The 17,220-nt window shown below is 40.8% G+C and overlaps 1 protein-coding gene across 4 annotated transcripts; it reads right to left on the bottom strand.

Moving 5' to 3' along the window:
• Positions 1-338: 338 nt before the first annotated feature.
• On the bottom strand, positions 339-17,200 carry CWF19L1 (CWF19 like cell cycle control factor 1). Of its 4 annotated transcripts, none has more exons than XM_088149601.1 (14): positions 17,133-17,151; positions 16,505-16,589; positions 15,390-15,467; positions 13,629-13,732; positions 12,503-12,717; positions 10,918-11,036; positions 9,545-9,629; positions 7,212-7,352; positions 6,513-6,624; positions 5,898-5,977; positions 5,033-5,242; positions 4,403-4,522; positions 3,556-3,653; positions 339-3,010 (listed from the first exon to the last, which is right to left on the bottom strand). In XM_088149601.1, exons 2-14 carry the CDS (start codon positions 16,573-16,575, stop codon positions 2,866-2,868), a joined length of 1,578 nt encoding a protein of 525 aa, XP_088005727.1. In that variant the 5' UTR covers positions 16,576-16,589; positions 17,133-17,151; the 3' UTR covers positions 339-2,865. The 4 variants fall into 4 exon arrangements, with proteins under 4 accessions (XP_088005727.1, XP_088005726.1, XP_088005725.1 ...); XM_088149600.1 differs by having other exon boundaries at positions 17,117-17,135; XM_007433143.3 differs by having other exon boundaries at positions 342-3,010; positions 13,629-13,730; positions 15,389-15,467; positions 17,145-17,200.
• Between the last annotated feature and the right edge of the window lie 20 nt (positions 17,201-17,220).

Below are 17,220 nucleotides of genomic sequence, written 5' to 3' on the forward strand. Positions count from 1 at the left end.
AAAATCCTATGATTCCAGTTCAAAATGTATCTTGCTTAGGGAGAATCAAATAATGGGGAGCGTAAGTTTCAAGAACAGGCACAAGATCCTTGATATAGTAACTTTTTGAAAATAGATGACAAGACCCTAGATGGGCTACAAAAATACTGGCTCTCCTGAGAGCAGAACATTTTCCACCAAAACTGGAGAGGGCAACCCTGACCCATTCTCACGTTAAGTTAAACAAAGTCCTGCACCTTCTTCCTACTTATCCAGGTTGCTTCTTTCATAAGAACACCCCATTTGGAAGACCCTATTTTAAAACTGGGGTGGGAAACAGCTATTAGTAGGAAGCTAGGTGATGATGATTTTTTCATGTGCATTTTGTTTTTATTTTATTTATAATATTTATAAATATTTTATTTATTTTATTAAAATTTATTTTATTTGGGTGGCACCCAACTCCAACTGACTCTAGGCAACTCACAGTACAAAAAATGAAATACAAATACAATAAGGTAAATAAATAGAATAAAGGAAATAAACAAGATGGAAAATCTAGACAACTACTAATACAACACATTTAACAAGGGGTTCCATCTGCCCTACCCCAAGACTTGGAAGAACAGCCAAGTCTTTCAGGCATTCTGGAACACCATCAGGGTGGGAGCTGTCTGGATCTCAGGGGGTCCTCATTCCAGAAGGGAGGTGTAGGGACAGAGGTGTGCTTCCTGAGTCCCAAAGATTATACTGTTTAATTGAGGGGACTTGGAGTGCACCCACTTTGTTGACGCATGCTGGCCAGGAGATAAGCGGTCCCTCCAAGAACTAGGCCCGATGCCATGTAGGTCTGATTAGGTGATAGCCAGCACCTTGAATCACACTGGCAACCACTGCAGCTCACAAAACAGGGATGTTATGTGGGCATGCTGAAGCCCCCCATACCCCCCACTGCTCACACTGCTGCATTCTGGACCAGATGAAACTTCCAAATGGTCTTCAAGGGCAGCCCCATGTAAAATGTATTGCAATACTCAAGCCGTGAGGTGACGTGTGAGTGACAATATGGAGGGCTGCCTGATCTAGGAAGGGACACAACTGACTCACTTGATGGAGCTGTGCAAAGGTCCTTTTGGTCACAGCTGCCACCTGCTTTTTGAGCCGGACCTGTGAGTCTAAGAGGACCTCACAGTCTGTACACCACTCCTGAATGGGAAAGTGCTACCCCATCAAGGAGTAAAGATAGAGGATCACTGGACCTAGGTGGTTCTAACCACCACTGTAGAGAGCAAGGAAAATGACCTTGATGGAGATATGCAGGAGCTATTGCCTAGGCAAAAGGAGCTGAAACATTTTTTAAAGTCCAGAACAGCAAGATAACATTTGGAAGTGACTCAGGCAGACACCTCCCTAATTCACTGAACTGTAAGGAGGAGGAGGTACAGCAGAATCAGAGGTACAAGCTTCTGTTATTATAGCAACTCAATAAAAGTAGTTTTAGCCTTCCTGTGAAGTTGATTTCCTGGTCTGGTTCATCTAGTAGTGTTGAAAACCACAGCCACTTTTATTTAATTGCTTTAAGTTGTAACTTCTTCAAAGTTAACTTGTATTGCCTAACAAAAATTAGACTCCATATTTTATTATAAATGAAGTAACACTGGTCACATGAAGTTGTTTGAAATCTATCAGATTTGACGTAAGAGTTCTTACTGGTACAACATATAACAGAAGTTCAAGGAAATTATTGAAAAAGTAAAAATTAAGAAAGATGCAAGTAAATTAAAATGCTGGTATGTCACATTTGAGAAGTTCCATGCCAACCATAAGACAACAGTCTCAATATTACTCTATTACTGTAATATATGAAGATCCTACAACTTCCCCATAAACCATGATCACCTCCTCAAAGCTAATGAACTTGTTGAAAATCTTAACTGAACTCATATAGATGATTATATTCCCAACTGACAGAGCTAGCCAGCAGCTGACAGGAAAATATTTAATCTGCTTTTCACGTATAAAAAAATCTACCTTTCGCACATTCTCATTAAAAATACATATTTAATTGAGTAAACCATTAAAATATTTTAACCATTTTCCAAGACTGTTCTTTTTAAGCCAGTATTTTGCTTGACATTAGGATTCACAATCAACATAATCATATATATAAAAAAAACCTCAACCACTTTACAGCTAAACTTGGAGCTGAAGAGAAAGCTTGAGTCAGCAGTGACTACTTATCTGCATTGCACATCTGACTTCTCATTTTCCTAAAACAAGAACATTGCTCATTGCCTGTGCATGTTTTTCCTTTTGCGCTATCAGCTTGTGACCACCATTAGTCTTCTCACCCCCGCTCCATTTATACAGCAGAGTACTGAGGCTTCTGCTGCTTTCAAAGATTGTATTCATTCTCTCCTTTTGTGCATGACCTGGATAGCAGTGACTTACTGCCAGAGCACAAAAACTTGGGGTACCGTGTGATGCACACTGCAAATCTACCTCCAATATCAGAGGATTTAAATTGGCTCCCCAATCTAGGAGGATTCATAGTTCCTAATCTCACCTGCTGGAACAGAGTGGTCAGCAGCAAAAGAAAATCTTTTGCGCATACCTCTTCTGAAGGCCTTCTGGAAGCCACAGACCAATAAGTGCAGACAGAATAGGGCAGGTGACATCCCAAACTGTAGACCAGCAAGGGTCATAGGAAGTCTTCAGTGGAAGCAATCAGTTTCTCACTGTTCCTGTCATGTAAAATGTCTTCCTTCATGACCTAGCCAGCAGGAGAGGTGATGAACTCCCACTCTTGAAAAATTCCTAGGGCTGGGTAGGAAACTTCAAAGGAAAGCTGTTCTTCAATAGAGCTTTCCCACTCCATTCAGGTACTCAATCCAACTGGGCAAAATCAAAGGGCTCAAAGGCTTGACGGAAGTCTTGGGCTGCAGCAGTTTCTTCCTCCCGACCTGTCTGGCAGCTTCTCCAGTCTGCCCGCTCAGGCATGCCAAGGATGGCCTCACTAGCCAGCACCTCCCTATGGAAAAGAACAGAAGACAAACTAGTGTTACTCATACTTTATCACAGTGCTCCAAATTCCCAACAGACTGCTTAGATACATACTGCAAAAGTCACTTTTGATTATATCATCTGGGTGTCTCTATCTATGCCTCCACATGAGGATCAGGTGGAGGGGCAACTGAAACCTAGCAGGAAGGAACAGATGCCAAGGGAAAAAAATGGTGAGACAACCTCAGCTGAGAAGACTGGAGTTAGCAACCACTAAGCTATAGCCTGTCTTTACAACAACATTCTTTCATTCCATTTCATGGGCAAAGTCCAGAACAAAAGATTGCAGGTCTATGCAATGGTTGGCCTTGGTTATTCTGTAATCCTCTTGTTATTCTGTTTTCTGCTTCTAGGTATTTGTTGTGCTTTGCTTTCACTTCCTATGTTTTTTATGTTTCTATCCAAATGTAAGCTGCCCAGAGTAAATCAGTAACTTGGGTAGCCATATAAATCACACAATTAAAAAAACAAAGTGAATAAATAAGGTGTCAGTGACAAGTGAAATGAACTAACCTTCCAAACTGCAAGGGGAAGTTCTTCCCAATACGATGGAAGAGTTTCTCTCCATTATCAAGTTCTACATAAAAATATGGTGTCCCTGGCTGAACTATCTGAAAGAGAAGAAGCATGTCTACGTAACAATATTTTGTCTATCCCAATCGAAAGAAAAAGAGTGGGTCTGGATGAGAAAAACACATGAGCACAGCTTCTCTGCCATCTCTGAAACATGTTTACCAAGTTGTCAGGAAAACGAAAGCAAGTGTCAAAGTTGTGGTGCAGCTGGATTTTTGCTCAGGAAGTCTAGCATTCAGGATGTGAATGAGAAATTTTGATTTGAACTCTGGCACCTGAATAACAAACTAATTCACTCTGAAGTGCTTCACACATAGCCTGTTTTGTCTTCGGAGTAAAGAGGAACACACCTTTGAAAAATCTGAGATCTTGTGTAGCTCCCATTGAGTTACACAGGGAAATTGAATTCTGTAACTTTCTTACTTCTACAGTCTATGCTGCCAGAGAGTGCTCAGACTGAGGAAGTTACGTAACATTTAAGAAAAATACACACCGGAGTTGCTGAAATATGAGTGAAAAACAGGGGGTTTGTTTTTATTTTCTGTGAATGGAAGATAACTTAAAGGCCTATTTCAAATTAGACGAAGTCTGACTTGCTGGTTTTGCTCTGGATTCAGAATTATCCAGATCAGTTATAAACTGACTCAGTGTCCTGCCAGATGCTGACAAATAAAGGAAATGGGGCACATAAAAGAGCATGTTAGGCTGAGATCTAAGTCTTGCATTCCCAGAATCCCTTGCAACAACACTTTGGCATAAACAAAGGAAGGAACAGCTTGACTCTTACTTGTTTGAGAGCCGAATGTTCTGGTATCTCTAACAACTCAATGTGACGTTCCTCTGCTTGAATTATGAAGGCCTCCTTAATGTCTTCAGTAGTACAGCAGGTCTGGGCTACAGGAACAACCTAGAAGAATATTTTCACAGCACTTAGGAATAAAAAAAGGTAGTTAAAAAAGCAACATTCAAGGCAATTTAGAAGCTCCATCATTGGGACCCAAATAGGGCCCTCAGCAAAGGTTATCATCATGATGAAAGGCAAATGCCTCTCTTGCAGGCTTAAACTTATGAACGTGAGAGAGAAAAAAACTGGCTGTGGGAGATGAAGTACCAAGGACTTGTTTTTCTTCAGGAGTCCTCAGTTTTCTTGCCTCGCAAGTACTCTCTGTGGTAGCCAGATGCTGTTCAGATACTGTTTCTGGTCAGCCAGCTAGAAACTACCACAATATGTCACCAGAAAAAACAAGGTGGTATAAGCAGAACACTGCTTGTGAAGAGAATGTACGGATACAGTTTATACTGAAGAAAGGAGGAGTATTCCACGATTCTTAGTGCCATCAGATCATACCCAGAACATTCAGAAATTTTCACTAAGGGTCCTTGTTAAAATCATCCTTCATAGACAGAGGTACCTCACCTGGAGCTGGAGGTGTTGACTCCTATAATTCCTTTCATAAATCACACACCTTTTCCCTTTTGCTTTGAAGAATTTTTTCAGCACAGACTTGTACTTATCAACTTCTTCCACCACTTCTGAAGCAAGCTCAACCATTGACTGATAGTGTCCAATGGGCAAAATAAGGACATGATCAGGTGACAAGCCCCCTTTGGCAAGGGCAAGGTAGCACTAGGAAAAGAATCCAAGAAACAGTGATGAGAATCACTATCACTCCCTAGCCCAGGGTTCCTCAACCTCAGCAACTTTAAGATGGGTGGACTTCAACTCCCAGAATTCCCCAGCCCCCATCTTACAGTTGCTAAAGTTGAAGAACCCTGCCCTAGCCAGTCTCTTCCATGCTGTTAATGTTAAACCGATAGGAACAGAACTGACATTCTGAGATGCTATATTGCCCAAATCTGACCAACTCACAAAGAAACAAGTTACAGCCAAGGAAACTTACTAAAAGTCATTATTAGATATTTTTATACTACTGTTTTAGATGAAAGAGCCAGACAGAAAACTGATGGGACTTTAATATCCCTAAATGCAATGAAGACTGTGCAGAATGGTGCCAAATGATAGCCAAAGAATTGTAAAAAGAGAGATTGTCAACATCTGCTTATCAGTGACAGAAAAATGTATTATGAATAACTTTTATGAATGAACGACATGTATTCAGCTTCACATCACTTTTATGAGTAAACAATATTCAAAACAGTTCCCACTGGTCTTCCATCTGTATTACCAACAAACTCCACATCTATACTTTTGGTATATTTTGGGTACTCTATAATTCAGCCCTCTCATCTTAAAGCATAGCTATTGGAAAATAGACACTTACATGTGTGCCAATGCTCACCACTAAATGCTTCTCAACATCTGGGCTGGCAAGGCAAAACCAGCAGGCAGCTGTCGGCAATGCTTTAAAATCAGAGGAAATAGGTATCAGAAATTTGGCAGTGACTTAAAGCAGGACATCATCAATGACTTCTGCTAAATCTTTAACAGAAGATAGTAATAGGTCCTGGAAGTCTAAGATGGGCCAAATCAGGGATCTGTTTCCCTCTCTTCTCCACACTGTCACAATTAAGGAAAATGCTTTAAAGTATATTCTGCTAGATAATAACTCTCAACACACCACCAAGAGTTTGTCTCAGTTTGTTCTGATCAATGGTAAGACCAATAAAACTAAAGTCTTTTATCAATACAGTGAGGGGAGTCCCTCTGGACTTTTCCAAGTACCTTAATTATTTTGTGCAAATTTATTAAATCTGCTGGTCATCCCGAACAGTTCTAAAACAAATACCAAAATGTTCTACTCTTACAAGAGTACAAATCCGATCCCTACACTAATTTAGGAAATCAAAACTACATAGCCAATTTTGGTTTAGGCCAATTTGCAGCCATGTGTTCATTTTTGTGCAATATTTAAAAGATAAACAAGTCTGGTACTCACGGGGTTTGAAAGGTGGCCGCTTCGGTGGCTGTCTCTCTTCTCCTTTCATAGGTCGTTTCTTTCCTTTTGGCTTGTTGCTTAAATCAAAAAAAAATTGGCTAGCAGGCTCCTCCTGTGGAAGCACAGCAAAATTGGCTGTTAGGGCAGAGGGCAAATCCAGGAAGATGTGTTTCAGCTTGAAATGTTACACCTTTGGAATAAAGCTCTTTTCAAAAAGCAACTGGAACATGAGGAGTTCCCAATACAAAAATAAACGTGTGTAAGTGTGTGAAATAAATAAAACAAACAGACGAACAATAATTAGCGTAGCTTTATTATTTCTAAGGAATACTGTAAGCCCAGAATTTTTAAGGAAATTTGAAAAACTGCCTAGGATCAACTAACCAACCAAAGAGAAGGGAAAATCGGTATTTGCCACCTACAAGAAGAAAGGAAATGGGAAAGAGTGTGTTATTTGTGGTGATGCATCCTTGGCCATAGATCTACCCCAAATGTCACATGATCCTACAAATGTCCAGCAGAAGCAGCCTGACTCACTGAAGAAAGTTGTGCACTTCTACCTAAGAAGATGATACAAGAAGTGGAGCCCATTCATCAGAGGCAGTGGCAGTGTGAAGCTATTCCAGACCGTCACAAAACTGCATAACAAGTTCAGCAAGCCTAGGAGATTATAAAACATGAATGCTGCACCCCTTGTACCTTCGCATCTGGTAACATATATGCAAAACTTTCTCCACTCCCAGGCTTTCGGTATGGGTTCTCGGTGGTATCTTGGGGCTGTCTGATGAGTTCTGCAGGATCCATTGAATTCATTGGAAGAATGCTGAATGCATAGAGATACTGAGAGAAAGGAATCACAAAAACAGAGTAGAGCCACAGCAGAAAACTTGCAGGATACTGTCTTAATTTTTAAGCACTTTCAAAAACTAGAGGATAGATGTATGCATTTTCTCACCCAAACAATGAAAACTATGAGCTATCAGAACATGGCTCTTTTAGCAAAGTTCCTGACAAAGATGTAGACATATTTATAAATGATGAAAGGGAAGGACCAGCCCTTACACAACAGATTGCACCAGCTGAAGCAGCTGAATTTTATAAGTGAAATAGATCAGCCAGAGAGACCAAGGAGAACAGGCTGGAAACCCTCACTTAGGGTCTAGGAACAGGAGGAGAGAGTTTCAAAACACTGGTGGGAATGGACCTTCACACACTGACACAAGGCATACATGGTCTATTTGGTTTTAGCTTAGCGTACTGCACGAATCGAGGCACTGCAATTGGCAAGCCACGTAACAGCAAAATGAGGGAAGGAGCAAAGTGCTAGGGGCAGTTGACAGGCCAGAGGGCAGACTAGGGGAACCACAAGAGATGCCTAGAGGTAGGCTGGCAGGGAAGGAATGGTAGGGAATGAGGGGTGTGTGTAGGAGACAGGAAAAGTGTCAGGCAAGGGGACTGGCAGCAGGAAAGGGAAATGCAGCAGCAAGTAAAGCTGTAGGTAAATGCAGGAGAGGGAAGAAAGAGTTGAAGAAATGTTATGAGTTGTTGCTGTGACAACCCATCAGGCCACAGGCAGCCTTGTACCTCTTGTCATTTATTCAAGATATCCTGGGTCCATAACATGTGACAAATGTGCTCAGTGATATATTCCTTGGGGCTTGCCAAGCTCTGAATTCAGCCTGATTTTTAAAATTATTTAAAAGTCTAATTTCGAATAATAAACAGTCTACTACCTACTACAAAGCAAAACTTCCACCTCAAGCATAACTGGCAACTGCACAATACCACTGGTCCTCCTGTAGGCCCCAGGGGCATTCTCAGAAAATAAAACAGCAGGTTGCTGCAGCACGGGGCTTTCTCTGTCTTCTGGAATATAGTTGGGTTGTGGTCAGTTTAAAAGTAATTTAGAAAATGTTCTTCACACCTTGTGCAAGTGCTAGCCATTAAATCATCCCAACTTTTTTCAGGCTTCCAAGTGAACCTGAAAAACAAGGTGCCATCTTTTTTTTTTTTTAGGCTTATAAGGAAGCCTGAAAAAGGTTGGATTGTTTTTGTGAATAGTGTAGAGTTGCTGCACTCACTGCTGAAATGTGCACAGATCTAGCATATGGATATTTTATCACTGGCCATGCTAAGCATACAACTATTTGTGAGTCTGCCTATATTTCAAATATGCTCATTAGCCCAAATAGATTGGAGACTCCTGCATAAACTTGTGAGACAAAATATATGAAGGCCAATAAAGCAGTTTAAAAAGGGGGGAATGGAAATTGACAATTAAAGAGGGATCTCATCCTTCAATGCAAAACTTCAAATGTAAAGTAAATTATTTTATTAATTAATTAATTAAATTTTTCCCAATGGGGGAACTCTGGGTGATTCACAACAAACATTAAAAACATAAAATATATAAATATATAAAACCTTAATTAAAAACATTACTAAAAAGGAGAAAGAGAGTCCAAGAGGATGAAAAAATCTGAGGCTGAAGGCAGAAGGGGGCTAGCCATCCCCATGCTTGAGGTCTTCCCACCCCACCCCAGGCCAGGTGGCAGAACCAGGTCTTCAAAGCCTTGAGTGTGGGGGCCAATTGCACCTCCGGGAGCAGAATGTTCCAAAGAGCAGGGGCTACCGCAGAGAAGGCCCGCCCTCTGGACCACGCCAGTCGAAGTGCTTTCACCGAGGGGCTCCGAAGCATGCCCTCTCTGTGTGATCGGGTGGGATGGGTTGAAGTCATAGGAGAGAGGCGGTCCCTTAGATAACCTGGTCCCATGTCATGTAGGGCTTTAAAGGTGATAACCAACACCTTGAATTGGACCCGGAAGCAAAGTGGCACCCAATGCAGCTCATGGAGCAGAGGTGTTACATGGGCCCTCCTTGGGGCTTGTTTAGTTTAAATAGTTGATATAGTCATATTTCTTGACAAAAATTGAACTGCATTGTTTGGAAGAAACACGATCAACTTGCATACAACCTGGGCATTCTACTGCTCAGTTCAGGTATGAAAAGAAAAAGAAAAGGTCTCTGCTCACCTTTCGCTTGTCAGTGTTGCCAACATTGGCCAGAGCGATGAATCTGCTGACATGTTGTGCAGTTTCTTGAAGAACAGCATGGTTTCTGTAGAAAGAATTTTGCAAGGTGTGAGACTAGGCTGAAGCTGCCATAACCTAAAGATGAAGCAGGCATGTAAGCAGAGAGGACAAAAGCCAGGAAACTTATCTATGGGATCCCTTCGGGGAGGTAGATAAGAAGGAAGCAAGTCGTTAAGGAAAAAAACAAAGGACCTAAACCAGAAAAAAAAAAGTTGGGCCTGAGCACATGGAAACCCCAATCCCATCAACAACTGCCAGACTTATGAATCAACAAAGCAAGGACTTTTGGGGATAAAAGGGGTCCCAAAGCCCGCCCACTCTGAGTCGTCTGAGTTGTCGTCTGAGTCATCTGAGTCACCTTTGGATCCAGACTTGGCGGCTTCCGTCCCTCTAGCTAGTGCCTGGCAGCCTAGTTGGGAAGGACATGGGTAAGTGTGGAAGAGCGTGTGTGTGTGTGTATATGAGAAAGAGCAAATGTACCTTGCAACCAGTAAAGTTTTGCTGTTACTTTAAATTCACTGGGTCTCCGTGTATTACAAAGAACCTCTTGTGCCTCAGTGTTCGGTTGGAAGTGATTTGTGTGTATCCCTATTATTTCCCACCCGGCTGTTGACCAGGGCTGTGTGTCTGTCTGCTCCAGCCGCACCTATCTGGAAAACCCAGGTAGAAAGCAAGGGGGGCTGACAAGATCTGCGTGCCTCAACAAGCTGTGACTGTGTGAGTGAGTGACCATAAGCCGAACCTGGGAGCAGCGTGTGTAACAAAGGACTTTAGAAAAAAAAAATCCCTTGATCTGGAAGATATTCAATTGTCGCTAAGAAAAGAGATGTGACAACTCTTCCAGAAAATTTACCTTTTTCTGGAAACTTTAGTCTGTATAAGGTGTCCATGTGCAACATGAACTCCAGACAGAATTGTCAATATACAGTTTAACAAATTCCATAAAAAGTTGCTTATGGGAAGAAATTACTTCCCTTTAAGAATGGGAACTAAGACTATAAAAAGTTACCATTTATAATGACTATATATTATCTCTAATATCAGAAGCAGCATGCTTCGCATGGCTAGTTCCTGGGTTATGACTGAAAGAGTGTTGGCATGTTCTAATCTTGCTTGTGGGTTTCCTATAGGTAGTTAGTTGGCTACTGTGGGAACAGAATACATGATGGGCTTTGATTTGATCTAGCATAGCTCTTTTTATGCCCTTATATTTATGCAAATCACTTCATTAACATAGGTAGTGGGACAACTTTGCTGCAGTTTTAGAAACAGCTTTACTGTGAACAGCAGTTATTATTCAAGGATTCACATACCTATAAGGAAGTCTTTCATAGTTGATTTTCTGAAGACCAGCAAAATGATACCTGGGCTTTAGACTTGCAGCCAGAAAAGATACTAATCCTGAACCACATTTCTTAGAGTTCACATCTCCCTGTAAAAAAAGCCACACACAAATATTTAACTTTTATTGCTTGTGGATTTATATATAGAAAACATATCAACAAGGCTTCCATAGCCTAATCAAATAATAATAATAATAACAATAATTTATTAAATTGCTGTGCCACCTGACTCTGGGTGGCTCACAACAATTAAACAAAGAATTACAATCAAATCAATGAAACATAAAAAATAGAGCCAGTTTGGTGTAATGGTTAAGTGTAGTGGTTCTAGAAACCAGAAGACTGTGAGTTCTAGCCCTGCCTTAGGCATGAAAGCTGGCTGGTGACTTTGGGCCAGTTGCTCCCTCTCAGCCCAACCCACCTCATAGGGTTGTTGTGGTGGGGGAAATAAGAGGCAGAAGAATTAGGCATGTTTGCCGCCTTGAGTTTTTTATATATAAAATAAAAATTAAAAAAATCCCCTCTCACCCCTATGGATGGTATGTGTCCTCCTCAATCTCGGGTCCTCTACCAGAGGCCTGGAAGTTTAAGTTGTTCTGCGCAGTACCTTAGCTGTTCCTAGCACTGCGCTCTTCTGGACAGAGAGCTCTGATGTTCCTGGGATCTGTTGGAGCCACTCTCCCAGCTTAAGGAATCACAGCCCTGAGTGCTCCTACCACCACTGGGGCCACTTTGTCCTTTACTTTCCACTTTTTCTTTTCTCTTCTCTTGAGACAATATATATATACATCAGGAAGAAGGAGTATGAGAAGCTGGAGAAGTACCAGGGCCTGAAGGAGGAACTAGAGAGGATGTGGAAAGGAAAGGCCAAAGTGGTCCAAGTGGTGGTAGGAACACTTGGGGCTGTGGCTCCTTAAGCTGGGAGTGTGGCTTCAACAGATCCCAGGAGCAACATCACTGCTCTCTGTCCAGAAGAGTGCAGCACTAGGAACAGCTAAGATACTGCACAGAACCCTCAAACTCCCAGGCCTCTGGTAGAGGACCCGAGATTGAGGAAAACACATACCACCCAGAGGGGTGAGAGGGAATCAATCTCTCTCTCTAATCTAATAACAATAATGATAAAAGATGGCAAGTGCGATGAAGCTAAGAGTCTCACTCTTCCTTGCCAAAGCTTGGGTGAAGGGCCAGGTCTTCACAGCTCTTCTAAACAACAGCAGAATGGGTACTGGACTTGTCAAAAAGGAAAAAAAAAACCCTCTTAGAATATTCAGATAACTGAAAACAGAGTAATAGTCTTCCTATATTCTTGTGTTTGATCTGCATTTAGTATTCTTTTATTTTACCATGTGCTGCTGCTGCTACTATTATCATTATCATTATTATTATGTTTCATTTTTCACAAGTTTACAGCCAGTTTTTTCCACTAGGTATATGTTAAAGATCAGGTTTACACTCACTGCCAATATAGTACACTCCAGATGCAGAATATGAGTCTTGTGGAAGACATAAATCGTGTCATACAACTCCCTTTCACTTCCAATGCGCTACTTACTGGGCTGTTGCCAAAGGTCTCTACACCCTTGGGCCAAGAAGAGGTGAGCAAGATGTCCACACCTTTGAATTGTGAAATGGATTGCAAGGAAGTCTTGAGATCAGTTACATCCTTAGCGCTAAAACAGTGTGCAAGAGCCGGATCTTCTGTGGATTCAACTCCACTGAGATAAGCAATCTGAAGTCCTGAAGCTCCACAGAAGACACCTTTACGTCCTATACATATAATGGAACATGATTCAGGCCAGGGAATTTGTAGGAAACACACTTCAACAATGGCTCCAGGTCTTAGATACTGTACACTCAAATATAAAGAACACATAGCTCCAAACTGACAGGAATTTTAATTGATAGGGGAGTATCTCTGCTTTGTGCTGAAAGATACTGAACTGCCCCCATGTCCAGTCCTTATAGAAGACACATGTGAATACCTATATGACTGTTACAGTGGCTAAATCCACACATCTTTGAACTGTTTTGTGCTCTGGCTTAGCATAATATGTGAACTCAGCCACTGTGTCAGTCAGTCTAGCACACATAAGGAGTCAGACAGAGAAAAAATTGGAGAGGTATCACATTTCTTCTTCTTAGGAACAGACTGGAGTTACAAGATTAGATGAACCCAAGTCTTACTTTCCTTTCCATACTGAACTCAAAAAAGGGAAACTAGTCAAAATGAGAAGCATACAAAAACAAAATGTCTTTTCTTCTCCATAGTCTCCAAGGCATGGACAGGTGTCAGCAGTTTTCCAAACTGCATATAAGCTAGACAGAACTACAGTGAAAGATGTCTCAATCTGGGGGAAATGGGGAAACAAACAATTGTGGATACCTCAAAAAGGTCACATCCTGATGTTTTAAAAAAGGACATTATTCAAACAAAGAAGAAGTAATGCAAAGATAGTCCCAATTCCAGCAGCTATCGGCTCTTTCATGCCTCCTAGGGGCTTGACAAACCCTTAATACCTCGGGAATCATATGAGCCAGTTATCAACTATGCCTAGGAAATGCCTACCACATTATCACAGAGAAGTGTGCACGGATACCTTGGAGAAGACAGAAATTCCAATTTTAGTTGCTTCACAATTACACCACCAAACTGCACCAAAATAAAACTTTCAGGTTACCTAGATAAGTGATGTTCTCAGCTAGTTCACATCCACTGACGTCAGGAAAATAATGCACCGTTTCATCACTATTGGCACCCAAAACATATGTCTGTATAGGAGCTAGGGAAGAAAGCCCCCCCCCAAAAAAGTATGATTAAAGAAAAAAAAGGATAGAAATGTATTCTATTTAGAATAAGCAAAATGTTTTAAGTCAAAGTTTTGTTTCATATATGAGATTAATTTTTATGTAAGAAATTCCTTGTCATTAGAAAATAATTCTAGAATATGCTGTAGACCAATGATGAAGAATCTTTGGGCTTCATGCAAATGGTAGTGATGATTTCCCTGTTATCTGCTACTTAAAAGCATCCTCTCTGTATTTGTGAACAGCAACACAGTAGAAAAAAATAACTTGGCTTCTAACTGTTCTAAGTGGGAGCATTAAAGTTTTTTTCCCCTTAGTGGTCCCAAATGATTGGAAGCAGAACTCTGTGGGGGAAGGGGACTGAATTATTCTGCATAAAGTGTGTTTCTCCATTAAGAAAAATAGGCTTTCTTTCTTTTCTATTAAGATGAAGCAAATGCTTCCACTCCCTTTATCAGTGGTAGAAGGAAGATGGTATAATCTGGCCCTTGGGCTGTCAAGCTCTGTCCCTCCAGGCACAATCAAGGAAGCAAGCAAGCATCACTTAGACTTCAATATGGACCAAAATGCAAGGATTAGGGGTAAGATGCAGTAATCTCCAATCCTCTTTTATTCATGAGTTCATTAAGATGGAGCTTCTTTCAATATTTTGAATTTTTCTTCTTGGTTTCTTTTTGCAAGCTGGACTGGCTGCTGCTTGTGAGATAAACTATTAATGAACTCCTCCGTCATCTATGGATTATTTATGTCTCAAAATCCTCCTGTTTATTTCTTAGCCTCCTTACAATGGCTCATATGAAGTAGGTCACACTCAAATATTTTCAATGTTGGTAAAAGCTGGAATTTGGTATTCATGCATGCTGATAATTCTGTGGCTACAGGAAACTCTCCAAATAATAAACGTTCTTCTGTTCACTACAAAAATGTGTGGCTTCTATTTTGAAAGGTTTTTTCCTACTTTTCCAGGTAGACAGAAGTCAACTAATGTGCTTCATTTCCAGCTAGTACAGCAATCTGCTGTTCTATTTCTCTGTGTATCTAATACAGTCAGTTTTGCCTAAACCAAATTGAAACATTTATACTTTTGAGGTTGCAATCCTATGTGAGCATACCTGTGAATAAGTGATTTAATAACAAAAATTGTACAGTTATTCATGTAAAATGTTATGCTACACATATTACATTATACATGTTACATTATGGCAATAAAATGTTCATTTTTTATGAAAATAAGCAGTATGCATATTTAATTTGTTGTCAAAGTATCAGTGGGAGCAGGGAATAGAAGAGAAATATTTTGATTCACAAAGGTGGAAGAAAAAGCCTTAGCCCAAAAGAGATTACAGAAATAAGAGAATTTGTCTCAAACAGTATTGGCTCTGATGCGCAGGTAGCAAAAGTTAGGCTGAAATATTTCCCCTTGTCAAACTTCCTATGGTGAAAAATATTTACTTGTTATGGACGTGTCAGCAAGCCAGTTTCTTCAAGTATTACAGCCCGGATATAGGCTAATCACATCAGTAAAAATGTGGTACAAGCTACAGTGACAGATTTGGGAAAGGGGTTCTACCACGTGACCAGCCATCGCAGTTGCAAAGACCAACAGATCCTGCTGGACAATTACTTTCCTTACCTTTTTTTGCTCCTGTTTGATAATCTTTCCATTCTGAATCTTGAGCAGAGCCGAAGAAGTTTCCCACACACAAAAGGAGCTGTAGGAACATTTTATACAATTTTACAACACTGATTAGAATAACCAAAACAGACTCGTCAAGGTGGAAATACCTCACCTTTAAAGCATTAGGTTTGCATGTTTAATCTGGGACACCGCAATGGCCGTCCTAGCGATTTCAGCAAGGCCATTTAAGTGTTGTATGTATTTATCAGTACTATATAGTTTAATTTTAGAAAAGAAAGGAGTTATGGTACACATATACTTAGTTCAATATTCTCCCCTTTGGGGAAGAAATAAAAATTTACTTCTAAAATTACTTCTTAGCAATTTCAGCTAAAGAGGTATAAAAAACTAATTTTAAAATCAACAGCTCAGCTAACTTGAAAAATCTATATGGACAAAACCAGGGATCTTTGGGTTAAAATATTTAAAAGTATAAAAAAACCCACAAATTTTGAAATGGCATAGTGAAATGTTCTTGTCTTGCCAAGCAGAAGCTAGCCAAGCAGATTAATTCAACAAGGGTAGCTTTAATATACTTTTATTTGTGCATTTTCTCTGTAATGCATGCTGCTGTTGTTTTTTTTCAAATGGTGCATCATTTTTATTGTTTTATCATAAATATGCTTTAAATCAGTTGTAATTCACCAAGAGAATTTGGGTTATTGGGTGGATTAAAAATATCAGCTTAATCTGCTGCAGTGATACAAATAACCCTGTGCAGTATCTAAAAACTATCTGTATCTTCTGATATATTGTAGCAAGTGGTTTTGATCAGCTGCACAGAATGTCAGCTTTGGAACTGTATCCCACAGTATCATTCCATTAGTGGAACTGCCACTGCTGGTAGGAAGTTCCACCTCCTCTATGAAGCTTCTCAGGTTCATCAAAGGGTGGAATAAATGAAGTGGCAATGGTCTGGAAAGAGAAGAGAATCCAGTGCTGACATAACACTGGATTGAGTCCTCATTTGGCAGATACTGAGACAGGCTGGAAGGACTATATAAAACTGAGGCATGTTTCAGTTTGAAGCCACAGTGCTTGAGGGATGTTATCCTATGAAGACAAACTTACATCAAATGCTCCACTTTTCTTCTGAACAGCTTGAACTCTGGCATATAAAGCTTCAAATCTTCCTTCAACATCTCCACAGGCCAACCTAAGGAAAGAAACAAACGTGTCACCATCAGAGAAAGATCCCCTGTATCAGCAAACGGTGACAGGGCACATGGGGGTAAGATAATCTACAAAATTACTGATGAAAGGATTCTCCAGCAACTATTTTGAAGAGATGCAGCGACATGAGCCAGAGAACTGAGGAAACATTTCCATTCCCTCAGGTAGCCAGAGGCCAAGAAACACGTGGGCTCCTGGATCTTTAATAACTGCAACTGAAGCATATCTCAGATGTGGCTATTATGCTCCAGAGCCACATCGTTCGCCTACCCAGCCTGGCTTTTCCCGGTCGTTTTCGAGCTCCAAATGGAGACCAAACCTGGGATCTTTTGATCGCAGACCAGAAACGCTGCTCTTAAACTACCACCCTTCCAAGCAACCAGTGGGCTCTAGAGAAAGGAAGTAAAGCTCAGTCCTCTGCGGCCTTTTTTACGCTTCCATTAAGATCGGGAGCTTGATTTTTATCCCGCCGCATCCTCCCCACTTTAGTTAAGGAAAGAGACTGGCCACCCGCTTTTCCCCTCACGCTTTTCCTCACACACGCAACGGCTTCTCCGGCGCCATCACAACCGCGGCACCTCGCAAGCACTTCCGCCCCCCCCCGCGCGGTGTAA

Source organism: Python bivittatus, unplaced genomic scaffold (assembly GCF_059951505.1).
Source record: "Python bivittatus isolate LINGU-HERP-01145 unplaced genomic scaffold, Pbiv_v1 ctg000580_np1212, whole genome shotgun sequence".
Taxonomy (NCBI): domain Eukaryota; kingdom Metazoa; phylum Chordata; class Lepidosauria; order Squamata; family Pythonidae; genus Python; species Python bivittatus.

Excerpts from the sequence above, each read along its gene's own strand:
- CWF19L1 (XM_088149599.1), bottom strand. The coding sequence starts at position 16,617 with ATGGTGACACGTTTGTTTCTTTCCTTAGGTTGGCCTGTGGAGATGTTG. Across the intron at positions 9,630-10,917 it reads TATGAAAGACTTCCTTATAG|AAACCATGCTGTTCTTCAAG; the intron begins GTATGTGAATCC and ends TTCTTTCTACAG. Across the intron at positions 6,625-7,211 it reads ATATGTTACCAGATGCGAAG|GAGGAGCCTGCTAGCCAATT; the intron begins GTACAAGGGGTG and ends GTGCTTCCACAG.